General features: G+C 41.8%; 1 protein-coding gene and 3 pseudogenes across 2 annotated transcripts in view; 2 read left to right on the top strand and 2 right to left on the bottom strand.

Annotated features, from left to right (window-relative positions):
- The window catches only part of CYP2C91 (cytochrome P450 2C21 pseudogene), a 39595-nt pseudogene extending 30083 nt beyond the window's left edge, over positions 1-9512 (bottom strand). The window contains exon 1 of the transcript NR_132429.1: positions 9170-9512. The product of NR_132429.1 is annotated as a cytochrome P450 2C21 pseudogene (transcript). The remainder of the gene's footprint in view (positions 1-9169) is intronic.
- On the top strand, positions 9995-10953 carry LOC110256858 (annotated as a pseudogene).
- Positions 17541-25349, bottom strand: part of PDLIM1 (PDZ and LIM domain 1) — a 49287-nt gene continuing 41478 nt past the window's right edge. The window contains 2 exon segments of the mRNA NM_001315778.1: positions 17541-17889; positions 18344-18461. Of these exon segments, the coding sequence (NP_001302707.1) occupies positions 17703-17889; positions 18344-18461 (305 nt within the window). The 3' untranslated portion in view covers positions 17541-17702.
- On the top strand, positions 22322-23360 carry LOC106506099 (annotated as a pseudogene).

Below are 25349 nucleotides of genomic sequence, written 5' to 3' on the forward strand. Positions count from 1 at the left end.
AGCCTACCACCACAAAAGGTCCTATGAACAGGCACCAACTGTGGCCCCAGTCACCTCAGGGGTCACCACCATGGAGGGTCCTACAACTAAGTGCCACCCATTGCCCTCACCCCGCTGGGAATGCACACACCCCACCACTGCCACTGCCAAAAGCTATGGGCACTGCCCCACCTCCTGAAGGGTCACTGCCACTGCCGAGAGTCCTACAACCAGGAGCAGACTGCACCCCACCTCCCTGTGGGTCCTCGCCACTGGCAAGGACCAGGCAACCAAGTGCCACCTATTTTCCCCACCTCTCTGGAAGCACTTGCAGGCTGTACTGGCACACCCCCATCAAGGGGATAACAGCCTGCACACACTGAGAAAAGAGACAAGCATCCAAACCAAAAGCAGCCTTCACACCAACAAAGTAGTAAGCCATCACAAGCTACCCAGGGACACTCCCACATATAAAGAGCACTCCAAGACTACAGTAAATAATTGCTATCCCTAAACTCACAGAACAATAAAAATATAAGCAAAATAAAGAAGCACAGGAACCATTCCCAGTTAAAAGAACAGAATTCTCCTGAAGGAACAAGCAATGAAACAGACCTCTGCAGTATAATAGACACTGAATTCAAAAAGGAGGTAATGAGAAGTTCCTGTTGTGGCTCAGAGGTTAACCATCCCGACTAGTATCCATGAGGACACAGTTTCAATCCCTGGCCCCACTCAGTGGGTTAAGATCCAGCATTGCCATAAGCTGTGGTGTAGGTTGCAGAAGGGGCTCAGATCCTGTATTGCCGTGGCTGTGGTGTAGGTTGGCAAGTATAGCTCTGACTCGACCCCTAGCCTAGGAACCTCCATATGCTGCAGGTGTGGCCCTAAAAAGACAAGTGACCAAAAAAAAAAAGAGGTAATGAAAATACTGAAGGAATTAAGAACAGATATCAACAGTATTGCAGATTATTTATTTATTTGTTTTTGTCTTTTTAGATCCACACCCACAGAATATGGAGGTTCCCAGGCTAGGGGTTGAATCAGAGCTGCAGTTGCTGGCTACACCACAGTCACAGCAACACCAGACCTGAGCTGTGTCTGTGACCTACGCCAGAACTCATGACAATGCCAGATCCTTAACTCACTGAGAGTGGCCAGAGATCAAACCTGTGTCCTCATGGATACTAGTCAGATTCATTTCCGCTGAGCCATGATGGGAACTCCCACAGATTACTTTAGAAAGGAACTAGATGAAGAAGTCAAGAAAAACTAAAAGAAGGAGTCAAGAAAAATTATAAAATTCATATGTAGAGACAAAAACTGAGTTAAAGTTATTGAAAGAATGGATGAAGCAGAGGAACAAATAAATGACTTGGAAGGTAGAATAATATAAATCACCCAATCAGGACAGCAGACCAAAAAAACAAATAAAGAAAAATAAAAGCAATATAAGAGATTTACAGGATAAATGTAAAGTAGGCCAGTCTACACATAATAGGGATTCCAAAAGGAGAAGAAAAAGGGGATTGAAAATATATTTGAAGAAATAATGAGTGAAAACTCACCAAATCTAAAGGATACTGATATCAAGACATGGGGAGCACAGAGGGTCTCAAACAAGTTGGACCCAAAGAGACCTACACCGAGACACAGTATAATGAAAATGGCAAAAGTTAAAGGTACGGGGAGGATTCTAAAGGGAACAAGAGAAAAGTTAATTACAAGGGACACCCCATAAGGATTTCTCTACAGAAATGCTACAGACCAGAAGAGAGTGGAAAAATACATTCAAAGTTCTAAAAGCAAAACATTTGTAGCCTAGAATACTCTACCCAGCAAGATCATCATTTAAAGTAGAAGGAGAAATAGAGAATTTCTCCAACAAACAAAAACCAAAAGAATACAGCAAAACTAAACGCATTCTAAAAGAAGTACTGAGAGGTCTCCTCTAAACAGAAAAGGAGAGAGAAGATATAGGAAGGATGAAATCACAAGTGGAAAGTAATCGCTTAAATAAGCCAGTATACAGATCAAAAATGGGGGAAAAAGCTATTTGAAAATCGATGATAAATACAAGGAACAGCAAAAAGATAAACATGAAGATGTAAAAAAAGGATATCAAAATCATAAAATGTGGGGAAGGAGAGTAAGAAAATCTAGACTTTTTTTTAGGTGTTTGAGCTAATATGACTATCAGGCTAAAGCAAGCAGATATAGGAAGGGGTTAACATACTTGAAAAACAGGGCAACCACAAATCAAAACCAGACAATACAATCACAAAAACTAAAAAGAAGAGGACACAAGCATATAATAAAAGGAAATCACCCAGCCAAAAAAAGAAAGGAACAAAGGAGAAATACAGACTCAACTGGAAAGCAAGGTTTAAAATGGCAACACATATTTATCAATAATTACCCTAAATGTCAATGGACTGAAGGCTCCAATTGAAAGACAGAGTGTAGACTGGATTAAAAAAACAAGAGCCTACACTATGCTGCCTATAAGACACTCACTTTATGGCAAAGGAAAACAAACAAATTCAAAGTGAGAGGATGGAAAAAGATATTTTATGTGAATAGAAATGTCGAAAGAGGGAGTCACACAAAATAGGCTTTAAAACAAAGGCCATAAAGAAAGACAAAGAAGGACACTATTTAATAATAAAAGGATCAATTCAAGAAGAGGATATTACACTCATCAGTATATACACCCCTAATATAAGAGCACCCAATTATATATAACAAGTACTAATAGACATAAAAGGAGAAATTGATGGGAATGCCATAATACTAGGAGACTTTAATACCCTACTTACATCAATGGACAGATCCTCTAGACAAGAAAAATCAACAAGGCAACAGAGATCCTAAATGACAGAGTATAAGAATTAGATTTAATTGATGTTTTCAGGACATTACATCCACAAAAACCAGAATATATATTCACATATTCTATGATTGACCACATACTGGATTACAAAACTAACCTCAAAAAAAATCTAAGAGTATAGAAATTATTTCAAGCGTCTTCTCTCACCACAAATAGCAGGAAACTAGAAATCAACCACAGAGGAAAAAAAAAATTAGAAAAAACTGACTACATGGAGACCAAAAATCATGCTAGTAAAAAACCAATGGGTCAACAAGGAAATCAAAAAATTTAAAAATACCTTGAGACAAATGACAATGAAAACATAACCATACAAAATCTATGAGATGCTGCAAAAGCAGCTCTTAGAGGGAAGTTCATAGGCATACAGACCTTCCTCAAAAAAAAAAAAAAAAAAAACTTCAAATCAACAACCTAACCTACCACCTAAAAGAATTTGAAAACAAAGAACAAACAAAGCCTAAAGTCAGCAGAGGGAAGGAAATCATGAGAGAGGAAATCAATAAAATAGAGATTTTTTAAAAATAGGAAAAAACCAATATCAAACCAAGAGCTGGTTATTTGAAAGGGTAAACAAAACTGACAAACCACTGGCCAGACTCACTAAGAAGAGAAAGAGAACCCAAATAAACAAAATAAGAAATGAAAAACAAGCAATCTCAACAGACACTGCAAAAGCACAAAAAAAAAAAAAAAAAACTAAGAGACTACTATGAACAATTACATGTCAACAAACTTGACAACCTAGAAGAAATGGACAAATTTCTAGAACCATACAGCCCACCAAAACTGAATCAAGAAGAAATAATTTGAACAGACCAATCACCAGAAACAAAATTGAATATGTAATAAAATTACTCTCAGAGTTCCTGTTGTGGCTCAGTGGATTAAGAATCTGATATAACGTCTGTGAGGATGCAGATTCAATCCCTGGCCTTGCTTGATTGATTAAGGATCTGGCATTACCACAGGCTGTGGTGTGAGTCCCAAATACCGCTTGGATCTAATATTGCTGTGGCTGCGGTGTGGACCAGAGTCTGAAGCTCTGCTTCAACTCCTAGCCCAGAAACTTTCATATGCCACAGGTGTGGCCGTAAAAAGAAAAAAAAAAAAAAAAAGGAAAAGAAAAGAAAAACTTTCCCTACAAACAAAAGTCCAGGACCCAATGGCTTCACAGGCAAATACTACCAAACATAAAAAGTACTTATACGGATCCTTTCCAAAAGATTGAAGAGAGAACACTCCCAAAGACCTTCTATGAAGCCACCATCACCCTAATACCAAAACCAGACTCCAAAACCAGACAATTATAGGCCAATATCTTTGATGAATATAGATGCAAAAATTCTCAACAAAATTTAGCCAACCAATCCCAACAGCACATAAAAAAGATCATATACCACAGCCAAGTGGGATATATCCCAAATTCACAAGGATAGTTCAACATACACAAATCAATAAACATCATACACACATAAACAAAAGAAAAATTAAAAGCCACATGATCATCTCCACAGATGCAGAAAAAGCATTTGACAAAATCCAACATCTATTCATGATTAAAAATTCTTACCAAAGTGGGTATAGAGGAAATATATCTCAGCATAATAAAAGCTATTTATGATAAACTCACAGCCAATGTAATATTTAACAGAGAAAAGCTGAAAGCCTTCCTGCTAAAGTCTGGAACAAGACAAGGATGCCCACTCTCACCACTTTTATTCAACATAGGATCGAAAGCCCTAGACACAGCAATCAAACAAACAAAAGAAATAAAAGATATCCAAATTGGAAGAGAAGAGGTAAAATTATCACTTTGTGCAGATGATATGATACTGTATATAGCAAATCCTAAGAACTCCATACAAAAACTACTCGAACTGTTCAAAAGTAGGATACATATTAACATTCAGAAATCAATTGCATTTCTATGTACTAACAGTGAAATATTAGGAATTTTTTAAATACTTTTTAAAATTGCACCCCCCAAAATTAAATAACTAGGAATAAACCTGACCAAGGAGATGACTTATATGCTGAAAACTATAAAACATTATCAAGGGAGTTCCCATTGCGGCTCAGTGGTAAAGAACCCAACTAGTATCTACAAGGACATGGGTTTGATCCCTGGCCTCACTCTGTGGGTAAATGATTTGGTGTTGCCATGAGCTATGGTGTAGGTCACAGATGTAGCTCAGATTCCCCATAGCTGTGGCTGTGGTGTAGGCTGGCAGCTGCAGCTCCAGTTCAACTTCTAGTCTGGGAACTTTCATATGCCACAGGTGCAGCCCTAAAAAAAAAAAAAAGAAAAAAATTAATCAAAGAAATTAAAGAAGATTCAAAGAGCTGGAAAGAGGTTCCATGCTCCTGGAGTTGAAGAATTAATATTGTTTAAATGGCCAAACTGTCCAAAGCAATCTATAGATTTAATGAAATCCCTATCAAATTACCCATGACATTTTTCACATAACTAGAAGAAATAATCCAAAAATTTATATGGAAACACCAAAGATTCAGAATTGCCAAAGGAGTCCTGGGGTGGGCAGAGGGAAGCAGGAGGCATTACTCTCCCAGACTTCAGACAATGTTACAAAGCTACAGTAATGAAGACAGTGTTGTACTGGTACGAAAACAGACATACAGACCAATGGAACAGAAGAGATAGCCCAGAAATAAACCTAGACACAGTCAATTAATCTTTGGCAACAGAGTCAAGAATACAGAATGGGGAAAAAAGACAGTCTCTTCATCCAGTGGTGCTGGGCAGTTTGGACAGCTGCATGTAAATCAATAAAATTAGAACACACCTTCACACCATGCACAAAAATAAACTCAAAATGGCTTAAAGACTTAAACATAAGACAAGACACCATAAAACTCCTAGAAGAGAACATAGGTAAAACATTCTCTGACATCAACCTTACAAATGTTTTCTTAGATCAGTCTCCCAAGGCAACAGAAACAAAAATAAAAATAAACAAATGGGACCTAATCAAACTTATAGATTTTGCACAACAAAGGAAACCAAAACCATTGAAAAAAAAAAAAGACAGCTTACAGAAGGGGAGAAAATAGTTGCAACCAACAAGGGCTTAATCCTCAAAATATACAAACAGCTCATACAACTCAACAATAACAAAAAACAGCCCAATCAAAAAATGGACAGAAGACCTAAATATTCATTTCTCCAAAGAAGACATACAGACGGCCACCAGGCACAAGAAAAAAATGCTCAGCATCACTGATTATTAGAGAAATGCAAAACAAATCTACAATGAGGTACCACCTCCCACCTGTCAGAATGGCTATCTTCAGTAAGTCTACAAACAAATGCTGGAGATGGTGTGGAGAAAAGGAAACCCTCCTACACTGTTGGTGGGAATGTAAATTGGTATAACCACTATGGAAAATAGTATGGAGGTACCTCAGAAAACTAAATATAGAACTACCATATGATCCAACAATCCCACTCCTGGGCATATATCCAGATAAAACTTTCCTTGAAAAAGATACATGCATTCCTGTGTTCACTGCAGCACTATTCACAATAGCCAAGACATGGAAACAACCCAAATGTCCAGCGACAGATGAATGGATTAAGAAGATGTAGTACATATACACAATGTAGTACTACTCGGCTATAAAAAAGAACAAAATAATGTCATTTGCAGCAACATGAATGGAACTAGAGATTCTCATACTAAGTGAAGTAAGTCATAAAGAGAAAGACAAATACCCTATGATATCACTTTTTTTTTTTTTCGTCTTTTTGCCATTTTCTTGGGCCGCTCTCGTGGCATATGGAGGTTCCCAGGCTAGGGGTCGAATCGGAGCTGTAGCCACCAGCTACGTCAGAGCCACAGCAACGCTGGATCCCAGCCGCGTCTGAAACCTACACCACAGCTCACGGCAACACCATATCATTAACCCACTGAGCAAGGCCAGGGATCGAACCCACAACCTCATGGTTCCTAGTCAGATTCGTTAACCACTGCGCCACGACGGGAACTCCATATCACTTATATGTGGACTCTAAAATACAGCAAAATGAACCTATCTACAGAAAAGAAACAGACTCACAGACATGAAGAACAAACTTGTGGTTGCCAAGGGGGGAAGAGGGGAAAGAGTGGGATGGACTGGGAATCTGGGGTTAGTAGAAGCAAACCACTACATTTAGAATGGATAAGCAATGAGGTCCCACTGTACAGCACAGGGAACTATAGCTACTCTCTTGGGATAGACCACAATCTAAGAAAGGGAGCGTATGTTTATGTATGACTGGGTCACTTCGCTGTACAGCAGAAATTGGCAAACACTATAAATCAACTATACTCTAAAAGAAAAAAAAAATGTGAAGCCCTTCTATATGCTGAGGAGTTGAAATAACTGAGTGTGGGTGTAGAGAGAAGAGTAAAGAGAGAAAGAGAAGATCAAGCCAGATAATCTGAAAGATTGCAGATAAGTAAAAGCTGTCCATACACTCTAGAAGAAAAACTAGGAAGAATGAGTAGAAATTACTAAAAGCAGGTTTATTGTTATTTTCATTTTTATATTTAAAAAGTGCAATAAGATATTTTGTTTTTCAAACTACAAATAAAAGTAAGGAAAGGAAGGGGAGGAAAAGTTCTGGTTTCCTTGTTTCAATGAAACAAAAAGCAAAGCATCCTTCCAGTAAGATCCACTCAGTTCTGCTTTCAGAGAGGAACACTCGCCATCTTGTGGAATTTTAAGTTATTACCATGCAGAGCCAGTACGAATTCATATGTTTTAAAATTTGACCATAATTCAGCTCAATTCCTCTTTTTATATCAACTTATAAAGAATAAGGAAAGTTTTTTGGGATACAGAGAACAAACTGTTACCAGTGGGGGGAGGGAAGAGGGGAGAGGCAATTTAGCGGTAGGGGATTAAGTTGTACCATCTATTATGTATAATATAAGCTACAAGCAGGAGTTCCCTGGTGATCTAGTGGTTAGGGCTTGGTGCACAGCTGCATCCCAGGTTCAATCCCTGGTCTGGAAACTGAGATCCCACGTCAAGCCACTGCCCACCGCAGCCAAAAAAAAAAAACAAATAAATAAATAAAATAAAATAAGCTACAAGGATACACTGTATGGCACAGGGAATATAGCCAATATTTTATAATAACCATAAATGAGTACAGTTGTAACTTACATAATATTGTACATCAAATATACTTCTTTTTGAAAGGTTTTTTGGAGTGGTGCACTTGTAAAATATGACTATTATGTAAATCAGGTTAATAATTGATTTTCACTATCTCTTAATTTGTTCAAATTGAAAATGAGCCCAAAAAAGGGAAGGGACAATTTGGAATGCAAGACAACAATCAGAGTCATTGTGTGGGTGAAGTCCAGGTCCTTGCCTGGGCAAGCACCATGTGAGTCATTAGAGCTGGTATTACCACTTAAGTTTTAACCCATTATTCAATATGAATTTAAGAGAAGCAATCATGGAGTCCCCTTGTGGCTCAGCAGGTTAAGGACCCGACATAGTATCCATGAGGATGCAGGTTCAAACCCTGGCCTAGCTGCATGGGTTAAGGATACATTGTTGCTGCAAGCTACAGTTGTAGGTTGCAGGTGCAACTCGGATCCAGTGTTGCTATGGCTCTGGTGAGGCCAGCAGCTGTAGCTCAGATTTGATCCCTAGCCCAGGAATTTCCATATGATACAGGTGTGGCCCTAAAAGAAAAAAAAAAGAAGAAATCCTGAGACTAGAGCCAAAGTACTGACCATGGACAAAGGGAAAGCTATGATTGCTAAATATATACATTTATACCTGGTATTTATTAAAGAAAAAGAAATTTATGTTGTTAATATCCTTTTTCATTTTTTAAATTTTTATTGTAGTTAATTTACAATATTGTGATAATCTTTGCTGCACAACAAAGTGATTCAGTTATACATACACAAACATCTATTCTTTTTCAGATTGCTATTAATAACCATTTAAAGAGAAAGCACACTTGATAAGGTTTGCAACTAATAGGAACCTAGACAATTAAATCCATTAAAAAGCACTATAATTGGTCTGATGGTAGGAATTCATCACAGGCATGGATGCAGAAACAAATTATGTCTGGTCATATAGGTACAATCTTATTAAGTGGTAAGTGTATCTTGTGTATATGCTTGTTTTATGCTCTATAGAGATGTGATAATGTCATTCCAATAACTTACACATAAAATATTCACAGGTAGCTAACACACATTATTCTGTATGAAAACATCCCCCTGTGCCTGATTGTGAAAACGCATTCAGTTCACTCACCGGTGTCCAGATTGGTGAACATGGCGCTGGGTCGGGCTGACCGGCTGCTTCTGCCGGGCACGGCTAGCACCTGCATCTGAGGTACCAGCTCAGACACACAGTCCCCGTGTCCCTTCTCGAGGAGTGCTCCGGGTGCTCTCCATCTTCAGGCCTTAGAGAGTCTTTAACAATGGCTTTCAGCTGAGAATGAAACTGTTCGCAAGGCTGTTGCCCCAGAAGCTTACCCCTACCTCCTTCTGGAATCGAAACCAAGTATTCCTATTAAGTTTCAGGAGGAAGCTACAAAAGAGGAAGAAAAACAGCACCAGTTAGAACCGACAAAGCACAAAATGGAGAAAAACTCGATTTCCACCAGCCCTCCAACCTTATTTATACCCTCATCAGCTGAAAGACACGCCCACCAGCGCGGAGAGGCGGACAGTTGCCATGACAACAACCGGAACAGACCACACCAGAACTGAAAACTAGCATTGCTTCATTTCCAGTCAGATAAGTTATGGGATCTTTCTCCCAGTCCTTTCAATCCCCTCCCTTCTACTTCAACCCTCCTAGATAAAAGTTGTCTCTGCCGAAATTGGGTTGAGCAGTTCTTTGTCCACTAGCTTTATTAGCACAATAAAGCTTGTACTGTTCCAGTCTCAGCATCAATTTCCTTATCAGTTGTGTGAACATGATGAGAAAAAGAACCTTCCTGGTGGAGGCAAGAGGTCTCTGCCCAAGCTAGGACGCTGGCATGAGACAGCTGACTAATTCGATAACGAAGAGCTTAAAATTAACCATGAGAGCTTTTCTCTGTGCTGAACTAGGTTTACCTTAAAGACATACCGGTGACCACTGAGATCTCTACTGCTGCTTAGAACCACCTTCCCTTACAGCCTGCTCTGGGCCTTGCAATGCCAGGGCCAAGGTGGCAGGAGCCAGCTTATCCCATCCTGCAGCGTGGGTCTGGATAAGAACACAATGCAGGATCAAGAGCATATCACGGAGCATCCAGAAGGTGGCACTGACAAACCAGAGGTTGAGCTGTTCCTACAAGAACTGCAGCTCCACTATTTCAAAATGCAATTATGACAGCAATCATCATTTGCTTGGTGGTCTAGAACTCTCCACAGCCATCGCTCATGTCCATGAGGAGAAAGGAAATGAAGAGACACCACCAAGGAGGGAAGATGAACTGATCAACTTAATGGATGGTGTAGATGGTGTTTTGAGAGAAAATGATAAGAACAATGATGGATATTTCGTTGTGTTCCCCAAATCACTGCAGTACACGTGATTTGGCGATAACTCTCCTAGTTATATGCAAATGTGACCTCTTGTATGAATACTTTTGGTAATGCAAAATAATTCATTTCCAAAACACTGCTACAAATTTTGGTAAAGACCTGTAGCAATTTGTTACACTGATATGAGGAGAAATGGGACATATGCAGTCCCCAAGTACTGTTAAATCTCTTATTGGACAAGGCTTGATTCAAGAATCCTTTTAAGAATATTAGATAACTGGAGCTGAGCACTTGGGAACTTAACTGAATATACAGCCAAGCTCTTGCTTTTAATTCATGCTACCTGAAAAGTAAGACCAGCTTTGCTAACAGAACACACTTTTCAGTAACAGGGAAGGAATGGAATGAAGGCCAAATGTTTCTCCTGGTGGGTCATGTCACTTCAGGGAAGCTGGTTAGTATTCTGTAAAGTTCCCCTGGCCTAAATAATTACTTGCTCTGAGCAATGTTTTATTTATTTTTTTTATTTTTGTCTTTTTGCCTTTGCGGCATATGGAGGTTCCCTGGCTAGAGGTCTAATTGGAGCTGTAGCCGCCAGCCTACGCCAGAGCCACAGCAATGCAGGATCTGAGCCGCATCTGCAACCTACACCACAGCTCAAGGCAACGCCAGCCAGATCCTTAACCCATTGAGCAAGGCCAGAGACGGAACCCGCAACCTCATGGTTCCTAGTCAGATTCGTTAACCACTGCGCCAAACTCCTGAGCAATATCTTAAAGCCACAGTATAAGAATGTCAAAGCTCAGTTAGCCACAGAGTTGAAGATTGTGTATCTCTTGGCACTTTGGAAATGACCCAGCACCAACCTGAGTAATAATCTTTTTCAGTTTTTCAGTATTTTATAAACCACTGCCACATCCTCAGGTGAAGAGTGTTGCTTTGAAGATTCCTTTTTTTTTTTTTTTTTTTGCTTTTTAGGGCTGCACCTGCGGCATATGGAGGTTCTCAGGCTAGGGGTCTAATCAGAGCTACAACTGCCGGCCTACTCCACAGCCCAAACCCACTGCCTCACGCTGCCAGATCCGAGCCAAATCTACAACCTACACCACAGCTCATGGGATCCTTAACCCACTGAGCGAGGCTAGGGATCAAACCTGCAACCTCATGGTTCCTAGTCGGATTCGTTTCCACTGTTCCACGATGGGAACTCCAAGAAGGCCTTCGTTGAATGCCTTGTGCAAACTTTTTGAAGCCATGCTACACTGAACCCTGAACTTCTAGAATATAGAAATCTTTCAATTTCTGCCTTAGTCAGAAATCTTCCTGCTGACCTAAAGAAGCAAATTAAAGAAAATGTAGTTGTGCAGATCAGTCTTTTGATATCCTTTTGGTGGCAGCTCAGTTCTTTGGGGAATTAAAAGTAACTGTGTTTGTCTTGCAAATCTCTGCAGATCAGAACCCCCAATGACCTGAGACGGAGCCTAGTTAACTCAATCAAGTAGAACCTGAAACCTAAAAAATAAAAATAAAAGGGGGGAGTCCTTTTTAAAAGTACAAACTGCTAGAAAGACTCGCTTATCCAAAATCTGATAGAGCTCTCATTAAATAGCTTAAAAGTAAGCACTTATGAATGAAATATTATGAAGTAAAAACTAATCCATTGTTCACATTATCTAAGATTTATCTCTAGTAAATAAAAGCAAATTTAAAGTTATTCATTTATATTGACATGTCTTTAGCGTTATCGACATTAAAAAATAAAGCTTTTATTCTACCTGAGCTTGCTAGTCAAATAAGTTCATGTTCTCTCTACTAAATTTGTCAGCAAGTAAACAGCTTGGGATGATGGTTGACTATGTCTAACGTTTCACGAAGTTTTCATGGGTAACCTAAACATAATTGTTGGGAGCAAGTCATTAAATCAACGTAAATGGGATGAGAGTTTTTAGGTGAACTCTTTAAGAATAATTATGTTTTAAGTTCCCTAGAGTAGGTTAAAGGATCGGGCATTGTCACAGGTGCAGCTGAGAGTCCTTCCTTGGCCCTGGGAACTTCCATATGCCTCTGGGTTGTGGCCCTTAAAAAAATTAAAAAAAAAAAAATTCTCCAAACCTTTTTAGTAACTTGAAACTTTTTCAGAATATTGATGGAAAAAACATCAATAGTGAATCTAAGAAAGAAATTTAAAATTTTATTCAAGCAAACCTGAGGATTATAACCCAGGAGACAGACTTTCAGGAAGTGTCTGAGGACTTTTGCAAAGTGTAAGGGGAGAAGCCAGTACAGCAATGATTTTGGCAAAGGAGTATGTCTAATCAAGCACACATCTTGGTAGCAGTTTACTGCTATTCACAAGAAATGGGTACCTTGGTCAAGGGATTTAATACTTTCCTAAGAATGAGAAGATGTTAAGAAACTGAGTTCGTAAGATTTTCTCAGGGAAATATCTATCTGAGGGCGGATTCTAGCAGTTTCCCCAGAGCACAGAGGGCCTTATCCTAATCTCTACCCTGAATTCCTTTCAGAATATACTGTATGTCAGTGACTGCAGTAACTAGTGGCTTGATTTGTAAAACTGGACAGTGGGAAACATTCTTTATTTTACAATCCCCTCTCTTTGGGTCTTAATTTCTACCAAAATTTGGGAGGCATTTCATGACTAATTTGTCCCAAGACACTAGGAATTCTTATTCCTAGGTCAGGTGAGGGCATTGATAGGCTACTCACCTTGCTATTACTAGACCGACGAGGCCCTATTAACAGTAAGCAAAACCTGTAGACTTACTGTCTTACTGGTCTGTGATGGTCCAGGAAATGATTCCCCTGTGTTGCTTCTTCTCATATCTAGAGTTACATTGTTACAATCATTGATCTAATAGGACGATATATTGGTCAATCATTTCAGGTCACCTAGTCATCATTATTTTTATCAGAGGCTCAGTCACACATTGGGTAATGCAAGGAACAATAATCTTATAAAATAAGGCTGAAGAGGAGTTCCCTGTTGATGCAGAGGTTTAAGGATCTGGCATTGTCACTGCAGTGGCCTGGATAGACGCCGCAGCGTGGGTTCGATCCTTGGCCCAGGAAATTTCACATGCTGCAAGTGTGGCCAAATAATAATAATAAGGCAGAATACAAGTCATGTAGCTAGTGACATTAATAAGATCATAAATACGAATTTAACCTGATAACTTCCATTAGGTGCTGCCTAGCATTTTCCCAGATTGTCTGACCCAGTCTGTTCTATACCAATCACTATCTTTAAGGGGAATGATAGGTTGGCACAGGACATAAAGTTCACCAAAGGGATTTGCACGTATGAGGTGAGTGGTGGGTCATCCTGGGTCCTTACAGGATTGAGAAAGGCACACATCTTCTAAGGAGGGTTACATGGCTGGTGCCAACAGAAGAAAAACTGATCTTTATGGTTGAGCAGGTATTTCTGCCATTGAGGAAGTCTGATTGATGCATGATATAGAGCTACAGTGCACCCTAAGGGGAAAGCAGGAAGCCCACATGGGCAGAAAAAAAAAATTATGTTTAAATTTTTGTTGTCTTGCCTTAAAATATGAATTTCGGAGTTTCCATCGTGGTGCAGCAGAAACGAATCTAACTAGGAACCATGAGGTTTCGGATTCAAAACCTGGCCTTGCTCAGTGGGTTAAGGATCCAGTGTTGCCATGAGCTGTGGTGTAGGTTCCAGACATGGCTCGGATCTGGCATTGCTGTGGCTGTGGTTTAGGCCAGCAGCTGTAGCTCCAATTAGACCCGTAGCCTGGGAACCTCCATATGCTACAAGTGCAGCCCTAAAAAAGCAAAAAAAGAAAAAAAATTTGCTAAATTAAATGATAAACCTTTATTGACTATCTAGAGCATTCAAAATAAGATATTGAAACATTATTTACTGAACATAGGCTTCTTTTTTCAGAAAAACTAAAGCTATTTAGGACCATTAGCCAACATGTCTGGTGCTACATGGGAAACATTTTCTATAAGCAACCACTTGTTTTTTTAGAAATGTTTGCCATTCCACAGAATGTTAACGTAAAAGTTCATAATTGCTTACTTCTTCATTTTCACTAGAAATTAAGGTTTCTAAAAGTTGTCAATTGAAAAAAAAAATAAAACACAACATAAGAGCTGTGAGTTGGGTGTTATTCAGTGTCTTATTGAGAACTGTAACCTGGAAGACAGCCTCTCAGACAGCTCTGAGAAACTTCTCCATAGAGGCAGGGGAGGAGCATATATAAATATATATGAATCTTTTGGTTGGGAAATACATGTAGTCAAGCATGTATCTTGGTAAAAAAAAATTACTTAGTATAAAAAAAAAACCCACAAAAAATACTGAGTTAATGATTTTGGTGCTTACCTATGAATGGGAAGATGCAAGAATCTGAGGTCCTTGAAATTCTTCCTCAGATGTGTATCTTTCTCAGATAAGAATCTTAACTTAGGGGGGCCTCATTCCTTTCAGGAGCCTATGCTTAGTGTCTTATGCACTGTGTTCCAGGTATGGCCTGGATACAGAAGCATAGCTGACCCTAGGGAGGGTGGGCCATTAGAGGTGCCTGTCTAGAAGAGTGACACTGGGGCTTTATCCTGAAAGACTACTGACGCTAACTAAATCAAGAAGTGGAAGAAGAGCATTCCAAATCAAAGGGAATCACTGCATCAAAGTCTGTAATTCTGGCTGTCTTTTCCTCTTCAGGAAGTTGTCCAAAAGTTTAGCCATTAAAGAATGATGCAGGTCAGCTCATTCCTTCCATTTTGCCTTCATTTTAGAGTAAGCATGACAAAAACATAAAATCAGATAACTATGGTAGCCATGAAGCACAAGAAATGAGCCAAATCTGGAGTTCCCTTCGTGGCTCAGTGGTTAAGGAATCCGAATAGGAACCATGAAGTTGCAGGTTCGATCCCTGGCCTTGCTCAGTGAGTTAAGGATCCAGCGTGGCTGTGGCTGTGGCTGTGGCCAGCAGCTATGGCTCTGATCTGACCCCTAGCCTGGGAACCTCCATATGCTGCAAGAGCGGCCCAGGGAATGGCAAAAATACCAAAAAAAAAAAAAAAAAAAAAAAAAAGAAAGCAAAGAAAAAAAGAAATGAGCCAAATCTTAATCTGCTCTTGGCAGGAAATAATTTTATAAACCAAAGGCTGGAGGAAAAGAGGAGTTCTTGGCTACAAAACACAACTGGCACTTAGGATTGTAGTGCTGACTGATATCCTGTTTCATTCAGTTAGGAAATGGATTACCTCGGAGGCTGTGGGTAACAGCCTTAGTAGTAACTTGACACCCTGGTATCTGGACTTCCCTGGAAGGGAGGCACCCTCTATGTAAGACCCATTCCTCAGCAGTAATACTGTTGTTGAACGAGAAAAGACATTTAGCACATTATCTGAGGAAAGGGGCTGGAGAAAGTTCTAAGAATTTATTACCCATTCATCCCCTTCCAATCAATAAATGCCAATCACAGTTGTTACCGTATTTGTAAATGTATCAGGGGAAAAAAATTGCTGTGGTTCAGAGAGCTTTCGTTTTATGTTGATTTGCCCAAACTGTGAAGCTTTAGCCACCTTGCCTTTTATAAACTTAAGAGTTTAAAGATTAATGAATTGAAAAAAAAAAAAGAAAGAAAGAAAGAAAGAAAACCAAGAGCTTTCATATGAAGGTAAGTTTCTGTCTGAATGTTTTGCTTCAGGTTTGGCAGATTAGAAGTGCTTGGGTCTAAACTGGCTGTGGCATGTCCAAGTTTCAGGGATCTGCAGTGTGAAATCCTAGCGTTGCCATCTAACTAGAATCCTTACCACTCAACACTGACAAGCCAGTCCTTTCCTCAATGAAGGGTATTAGCTATTACCTATGTGGTGAACCTTGGTTAAGGGTAGCTGATTTGATCTTTTGGAGGAAGAAGAGTTGATGAAGAGACCCGTCTGTCTCTAGAGTGACTGGGGTGCCACTGTTTGAGCAAAAGACTCCATTAGTGGTTAGGCACCAACATATGACCTGTGGTGACTTCAGATCTCTTACCCAAGGCCCCTTCAAGGCCAGGGTTCCCCGTTTCTTCTGTGAGGAGAAAGCATTTGCCATTTCCCTGAGCAAACTGCAGGTTTAGGGCTGCTGACTATGTTCCTGTGTTATTTCCCATCACAAAGGAGAGGGGTTGTAATGGCAGCAAACCAGCCTGGGGAAGAACTTACTAGGGAGAATTTTAAGGCCAACTCATAAAGCTACCCATCTATTATCTGAAAAGGATTCACTTCCTCAGATAAGTCCCAAAACAGCCAGATGCAAAAACAGCATTTCATTATAACATAACTATCCTGGCAGTTCCTGTCGTGGCTCAGTGGTTAAAGAACCAAACTAGCACCCATGAGGACATGGGTTCAATCTCTGGCCTTACTCAGTGGTTAAGGATCTGGCATTGCCCTGAGCTGTGGTGTAGTTTGCAGATGCAGCTCGGATCCTACATTGCTGTGGCTGTGGCATAGGCCAGTGGCTACAGCTCCGAATTGATCCCTCGCTTGGGAACCTCCATATGCTGTGTGTGCGGCCCTAAGAAAAAAAGACCAAAAAAAAAAAAAAAAACCTATCTTTTTCTATTGGGTGGCCATGTCCACAGCATGCAGAAGTTTCCAGGCCAGGGATCAAAGCAGAGCCACGGCAGGGACCCGAGCCGCTGCAGTGGCCAATACCAAATCCTTAACCCACTGTGCCACAAGGACACTCCATAACTAGCTTTTATTAGCATCAGAGAAAGATAATTTGGAGTAAGCTTCAAATAAATATAAGACCAAAGCTGGTTCAGATACCAGTTTTCTCACACCCGGACGAGAAGGTCTGCAAATCTCAGAGGATTGGGAACCTCAAATCAAGAGGAGAGGCCTTAGAAATCTCATCTGGCTTGAAACAGGAAATAGGATCCATGTCACATGATGAAAGAGACATCACACTGCCTTGGAGTCTATTAATTTATTGAGTAAATATGAAATCATTGTCAGACATACTAAATTCAGCTGGTTCAACTTTGGCAGATGTCCATTTGCAGCAGAGATGAATGGAGGTGAAGAGGAGACACAGTGCCGCTGGCAAGGGGACACTGAGCAGAACCATCTTCTGTTAATTATAAAGGCGGGCATCACACAGCCAGTGTGAGTCAGTTAGCAGAGGGGATGTGACATTTAATGAGCAGAAATCAAACTGAAGTAAACGAGCACTTTCAAGAAGATAGAGGCCCCAGCTTTCAGAGAACAAGACGCCACCAGGGACTCGTAGGAGAAACGTTTGGTGCCAAGCTGCCGGCTCACTTGGGAAACACAGTGACCACGTCGTAGCCCTCGGGTGGAATGACCCGCTCCCGGGCGTGCTTTTCACAGTAGATCTGATCCTCCACAAAGAAATGGCCCTTCTGTTTCAGGTTGGTGCCACAGTCGGTGCACACGTAACACTCAGGGTGGCGGTGACGGTCCCGCAGTTTCACAAACACGCCACTGCGGGGGTGTGGGGGGAAGGAAAGGGGCTCCGTTAGTGACCAGCACCTGAAGGTGGCACCAGGCTGGGGACTCCTCCCAGGGGAACCATCAAAGGACTGTGCCATCAAAGGGCAGATCAGGGCCTCCCAACCGGCCTCCAGGCATGAAGGGGCTTCTCATCCCTGGGGTCCAGAGAGATTACCCCTGAAGCCTCTGGAAGTCCTTCCCACTTCAACAGAGCAGCCTTGCTTTTTCTGGTTTTATATGTTCACACCCTAAGAGTTTCCACGGCCAAAGAAAGCCTTCACCACCTGGCTCTGGGACATAGGACCCCCTTGGCCTCTCTGCTCCATTTCCAGGCAGGATTTTTCTCTCCATCACACCCCAAATGTGCAACATCCAGCACGTTCTGCATTTCCATGGTTTACCTAACCTGCAGGGCCTCAGATACCTGGGAAAGGGAGGTACTCACACAATGCCAGTGCCACATTTGTCACACATGGGCAACTTCTGGGCATTGCCAATCGATGCAGCCACTTTGGTGACTGGAGCCTTAACACTTCTGAATCCTGAGGGCTTGTTGGGATCCCCTAAAATGAGAAAAACATTTGGGTTGGTCAGGAAGGGAAAGATTGCATAAGTATCATTTAGCTCTTTCAGGGTCACTTATTCCAGCAAGGTCGCAGGCACCGGAGTCAAACAGAACTGACTCTGCTGTGCGATTCTAGGCAAGTTACTTAACTTCTGTGGTCCACAGTTTTCTTTTCTATAACACAGATCATTTTCCCTTCACAGTGGTAGAAAAAAAGATTTGCAAAGGCACATAAAGCCCTCCTACAGTACCTGGCACACAGCTGGCCCCCAAGATACAAATTACATTACATGCTGATTAAATATGTGCAAACACTGATAGGGGAACTTCAAAATGCTTTACTAGATGGAATACATATAAGTAAAACACCTGATAATCAAAAGGCAGTGTCATTAGATGCCAAAAGAAACCCACATCCAAGAACAAAATTATAGTAGAGCATGCTACAAGCAGCCAGTTAAAAACCACCTGCTACAGGGCAGAGCCAGAAACCTCCCTGCAGTGAGCTTTCTGTAAACAAAATAAGCTCTAGTTGCTGCACACCAACTGCCTACAGCCTAGTTCATCACATGTGCAGAGCCCTATGTCATGGTAGTTATTAATAGTGGTAAGCTACTGGAGTTCCCATCATGGCACAGAGGAAACAAATCTGACTAGGAGCCATGAGGTTGTGGGTTTGATCCCTGGCCTCGATCAGTGGGTTAAGGATCCGGCGTTGCTGTGAGCTGTGGTATAGGTTGCAGACACAGCTCGGATCCCTTGTTGCTGTGGCTCTGGCATAGGCCAGTGGCTACAGCTCCAATTAGACCTCAAGCCTGGGAATCTCCATATGCCGCGGAAGTGACCCTGGAAAGCAAAAAAAAAAAGAAAAGAAATTGTGTTTAGGTACCTTTCACAATTAAAACAAATAAAGACACCTTCTCCCTGCAAATTTGAAAATCTGACCCAAAGCAGGAGGAAGTCTGAGGAAGCTAGGACCCTTCTCCTGGTCCAGACGCTGAATTTCACCCCAAATAAGAAGACCCACATTGAGTCTGGAGGATTATTACCAAACCCTGATGCAGCAAGAGGGCTTCACTGACTACACACCTGCCACTTCACACACACCATTTCCTTTAAGGCTTTAAACCATCTGCGATATGTGCCATGAGCTGTGGTATAGGTAACAGACATGGCTCGGATCCCACATTGCTGTGGCTGTGGTGTAGGCCGGCAGCTGTAGCTCCAATTAGACCCCTAGCTGGGAACCTCCATATGGTGCAGGTGCAGCCCCAAAAAGAAAAAAAAAAAAAAAAATATATATATATATATATATATATATATAGTGGTAAGCTACTATCATTATTATTGCCATATATTTGGCTGGCTGCATTTCCATATCACATTCTTCCACTGTGATGGGGTCTAGCAAGTATTGTTATGTTTATCAGCTATTTACACATCTCTCTGTGTGGACTGCAAATTACTGAAGCACCAGAACTCTGCTTTATATACTTTTCAATACTCTACAAGAGCCTACCATAGGCTTAGCAAATAATGTAGGCTCAATAAATACACATGAAATAAATGATAAAATGCCTTGACAAATGTGTGATGGTCCCTCCCTTAGTCCAATGTGCTTTGGCTCAAGAAGCCAGAAAAGTCTCTATACCAGGGTTCTGGTTTTTTGCTTGTTTGTTTGTTTTTTGTCTTTTTTGCCATTTCTTGGGCCGCTCCCGCAGCATATGGAGGTTCCCAGGCTAGGGGTCTAATCGGAGCTGTAGATTCTGGCCTACGCCAGAGCCACAGCAATGCAGGATCCAAGCCTCGTCTGCAACCTACACCACAGCTCACGGCAATGCCAGATCCTTAACCCACTGAGCGAGGCCAGGGACTGAACCTGCATCTTCAAGGACACTATGTCAGGTTCTTAACCCACTGAGCCACAAGAGCTCCAGAATTTGCAGTTTAGTAAGCTCTTAGGTGCTGCTGGTCCAGGAATCACAGTCTGAGAACCATTGAACAAGAGAAAAAAAATGGCTTTTTGGGTAAGGTGAAGGGGATAAGGAGAGGGTCATCCCTTATCTGCAGCCATGCCAGGTAGTTGTGGGGCTGACAAACGAGGACCTTAACTCTCTTGTCCATTTAGAAAATGAGTCCCCGTAAGCTGACTGGCCTTTCTGAACCAGAAATTGAGATGTGTTCATACAAGGGGATCTAGAGTTGGCTAGGTGTGGTAGACTGTATATTTTATCCGCAATTATCCTACCCTCCCTATCCTGGCCATGCTTCCCAAATAGGTCAGTGAGTCTCTACTGGCAGTAATCTTGTTCCCTAACAAGAGTTTTGGTTGTCACAACTAGAAGGGAGTACTGGTGGCATCTAGTGGGTAGAGGCCAGGGGTGCTGCTAATGCCCTAAAATGCACAGGGCAGCACCCCCACCAGAACTTACCTGGTCCAAAAAGTCAACAGCACTAAAGCTGAGGAAACTTGTGCTTGGGGAGTTTACTTGCCTGGCCCAACAACTTTGTGTCTGGCCACAAGACTTGCTTTAGCCAATGAGTGTGAGCAGATGAGAGCCCTGTTTGGGCAGAAGCACGAAGTGCCCTGGTGTGGTTTGATTCTGCCACCACTAAACTGCTGTCCTCTGCCATAAGAAATGTTGCCATTTGCAACAACGTGGATGGGCTTGGAGGGTATTACACTTAGTGAAATAAGTCAGAGAAAGACAAATACACATGTTATCACTTATATGTGAAATCTAGAAAATAGAATGAATGAATATAACAAAAGAGAAAGGGACTTACAAATATAGAGAACAAATTAGTGGTTACCCTTTGGGAGGCCAAATAGGGATGGGTATTAAGAGGTACAAACCACTATGTTAAAATAAATAAGCTACAAGAATATACTGCACAGCGTATTTTGTAATAACTTTTTTTCTTTTTTTTTGGCTGCACCCGTGGCATATGGAAGTTCCCAGGCCAGGGATTGAACCCTTACTGCCGCAGAGACAACACTGGATCCTTAACCCACTGAGTCACAGGAGCTCCCATAATAACTTTAAATGGAGTATAATCGATTGAATCACTATGTTGTACACTTGAATTATATAATATTGTACATCAACTATACTACAATTTCAAAAAGAACAGCTAGTCCCAGAGAGCAACACCTCCCTCTGCTGACTCCCAGAAGAAAAACATTCGTGAAGCCAGGCCCAGCCCTGCCAAAGCCCAAGCCACAGCTGACCAGCAGCCCTTGTGTAAGAAATGCATTTGTTTGAGTTCTCTGGTGGCCTAGTGGTTAAGGATTCAGCATTGTCACTGCTGTGGCTCATGTTTGATCCTTAACCTGGGAACTTCCTCATGCCATGGGCAAGCAGCCAAAAAAAAAAAGTATGTGTTGCTCCAACTTCCTACTGACTAACAAAATGTGAGAGCTACCCTGATCATATCCATGAGGATGCAGGTTCAGTCCCTGGCCTTGCTCAGTGGGTTAAGGATCTGGCATTGCTGTGAGCTGTGTTATAGGTCACAGACTCAGCTCAGATTCGGAGTTGCTGTGGCTGTGGTGTAGGCAGCTGCAGCTCCGATTTGACCCCCTAGCCTGGGAACCACAATATGCAGCAGGTAGGGCCCTAAAATGACAAAAATAAAAACAAAAAGCAGCCTGGGACTTTAAGGGCCTCTTGATGGGTATTTATAGCACAGCCTCTCAGGTTTCCCCCATCAGTGCTGGGAACATCCCTTGTTGGGGAAGTGGTGAAAAAAGATGTCCACTGGCAACACACGAGCAGAGACAGAGATTACGAGGCTCAGCTGGGATTAGAAGGCTCGGCACTGCCCCTCACAGGTGCATGAGGGACACTACCTGAGTGCTTTAGTTAACCCCAACCTCAAAGTACTTTCTTGCTTTTTTCCAAACATTCCCTACCTTCCTTGATCACAAGTCCAGCTTTACTCATTGTGACTTTTTTTGGCATTAAATTTTGACTTTTTAAAAATATTGCATTGAGCTCTCTTCTCCACCATCCTATGTGCGGTTGAATTAGTTCCTCGCCATGTCTTCTCTCAAGACTTTCAGAATTGGCCAATTTTTGGCCAAGAAGCCCAAACAGAATTGTCCCATCCCCTAATGGATTCGAATGAAAACTGGTAATAAAATCAGGTACAACTCAAAGAGAAGACACTGGAGAAGAACCAAGCTGGGTCTCTAAGGGAGCCTCCGCATATGAGGTGGGGCACGTATTTATGCTGTGTGGCGGTCACTTCCTTGCATTTTACCGTATCACACTGAAAACAGCACAGGCACAGTTGGATATATCAGGAGATGGGTTCTCTTTATGTTGTTGTTTCTGTACAGCGCTTTGCCTCAGTAATAAATATGTGAAGGCCTCTTGTTGGAAAAATAAATAAATAAATAAAAATAATAAAAACTAAAAATATTGCACTGAAATTCCCTGGTGGCTCAGCAAGTTAAGGATCTGGCACTGTCTCGGATTGCTGTTGTGGCATGGGTTTGATCCCTGGCCCAGGAACTTCCGCATGTTGTAGGCATGGCCAAAAAATAAAAATAAAGATTGTGCATTGAAATACCATTTTTGCCTTGATTATCAGGTCATGGGGTGTCAGCTTAAGTTTGTACCCAAGGCAAATGCCTCCCTCACCTCATCCTAATCATGACCCTACCTAGAGGGAACTCAGAAGGGCCTGGGTGGGCTGCTTCAGGCCTCTGAGTGTCCCAGACAGGCTCCCTCACTTTCTGGCTGGTGGTGCTGGAGCCACCTTGGCTGCCTATCCCCCATGAAGAGAAGGAAACGGCAGCATCTCTGCACATCTGGATAATGTGGAAAGGAAACTGGCTTACTGAGGGGGCCAACTCAAGAGGTCATGGCCTTTTACACGATGGGCTGTTTTTCACAGAAAAATGACCAGGAAAGGTTAGGAATATAGGACAGAAGGAAGAGAGGAACACATGAGCCCCAACCTGGTAGGAGGCAAATCCACATCCCTTTTTGGAATAAAGAGAAGTAAACTGAATGAAGTCACGCCATGGGAGCAGGGGAAGCTGTACTCTGGTTAAAGCCGGCCTTGCTGCAGCTTGTTCAGCCCTGCAGCGCCCCCTGCTGGCTCAATTTTGTCTCACTTATTCAGCCAACTGCAAATGCAAATAAATTTCACTTCTTCCTTTCCTCTCAGCTATCTTAAGGTAAAAATATTAGGTTCCTTTGAATTGTGCACAACTACCAAAATTTCCAAAGATCTCTTCTTTGCATTTCGGAGTTCCCGTCATGGCAAGAGGAAATGAACCCAACTAGGAACCATGAGGTTGGTTGCAGGTTCAATCCCTGGTCTTGCTCAGTGGGTTAAAGATCTGGCATTGCCATGAGCTGTGGTGTAGGCTGGCAGCTGTAGCTCTGATTGGACCCCTAGCCTGGGAATCTCCATATGCCATAGGTGCGGCCCTAAAAAAGCAAAATAATAATAATAATAAAAACCTAGAAAATGCCTTTGACATGGTAGATGTACCTTCGACTTTTTATAAAACTGCCAAACTATCTGTTCCGTTTTACCACCAGCAGTGAATGAGAGTTTGAAATCTTCCACAGCTCACCAACACTATTGTTAGACATACTAAAATGTCACTCCTAGGTTTTAATCCAAGTAAAAGCATACCTCCATACAAAGACTTGTACATCAGTGTTGACAGCTCTGTTTGTAATCGCCAGAAACTGGAAACAACCTAAAAGTCCTACAACATGTCAATGGATAAAACAGCTTGTAGTATATCCGCATAATGGACTACTTACTACTCAGTAGTAAAAAGGAATGAATGATTGATACATTCAGCCACATGGATTAATCTGAACATAATTAACGCTGACTCACCCCAACCTCCCCCAAAGCAGAGTATATGACTCTATTTATATACAATTCCACAAAATGCAAACTAATCTCTGAGGAGTAGGTATGGCAGGTTGTGACCGGGAGGAGGGATTACAAATAGGAAGGAGGAAACTCTTGGGGGTGATGGATACATTCACTCTCTTGATTGTGGTGATGGTGTCAGGGGTGTATACATACACACGTAAAAATCAAGCTATAACTTCAAACACGTGCAGATTTTAAGTATGTGGCTCAGCGGTTAACGAACCCAAGTAGCATCCGTGAGGACGCAGGTTCGATCCCTGGCCTTGCTCAGTGGGTTAAGGATCTGGCATTGCCGTGAGCTGTGGTGTAGGTTGCAGACGCGGTTCAGATCCCGCGTTGCTGTGGCTCTGGCGTAGGCTGGTGGCTACAGCTCCAATTAGATCCCACGCCTGGGAATCTCCATATGCCATGGAAGTGGCCCTGAAAAACAAAACAAAACAAAACAAAATTGTGTTTTGGTACCTTTCACAATTAAAACAAAGACACCTTCTCCCTGCAAATTTGAAAATCTGACCCAAAGCGAGAGGAAGTCTGAGGAAGCTAGGACCCTTCTCCTGGTCCAGACGCTGAATTTCACCCCAAAGAAGAAGACCCACATTGAGTCTGGAGGATTATTACCAAACCCTGATGCAGCCAAACCTCCCAAGAGGGCTTCACTGACTACACACCTGCCACTTCACACACACCATTTCTTTTAAGGCTTTAAACCATCTGCGATATATGCAGAGCCTAGGGCTTAAGAAAGCCACTTGCTAGAGGTCTCTTGGTGGGACTCGGGCAGATCCTGGATGCCAGTGCTGGTGGTGCAGCGCTGCTCTATTAACCACAGGCCTTCTCAAATGACAGTAACCCTCACTGAGTGCTTTTGCCATGCACTAGCCCCTGCCCTGAGTTTTGACCATTTCCTCTCAAATAAAAACAGGAATTTGAGCTCCCTCCTCTGAGAGCTTTCTGCATGTGGGAGATGTCTGGA

This window comes from Sus scrofa, chromosome 14 (assembly GCF_000003025.6).
Source record: "Sus scrofa isolate TJ Tabasco breed Duroc chromosome 14, Sscrofa11.1, whole genome shotgun sequence".
NCBI classification, from domain to species: Eukaryota; Metazoa; Chordata; class Mammalia; order Artiodactyla; family Suidae; genus Sus; species Sus scrofa.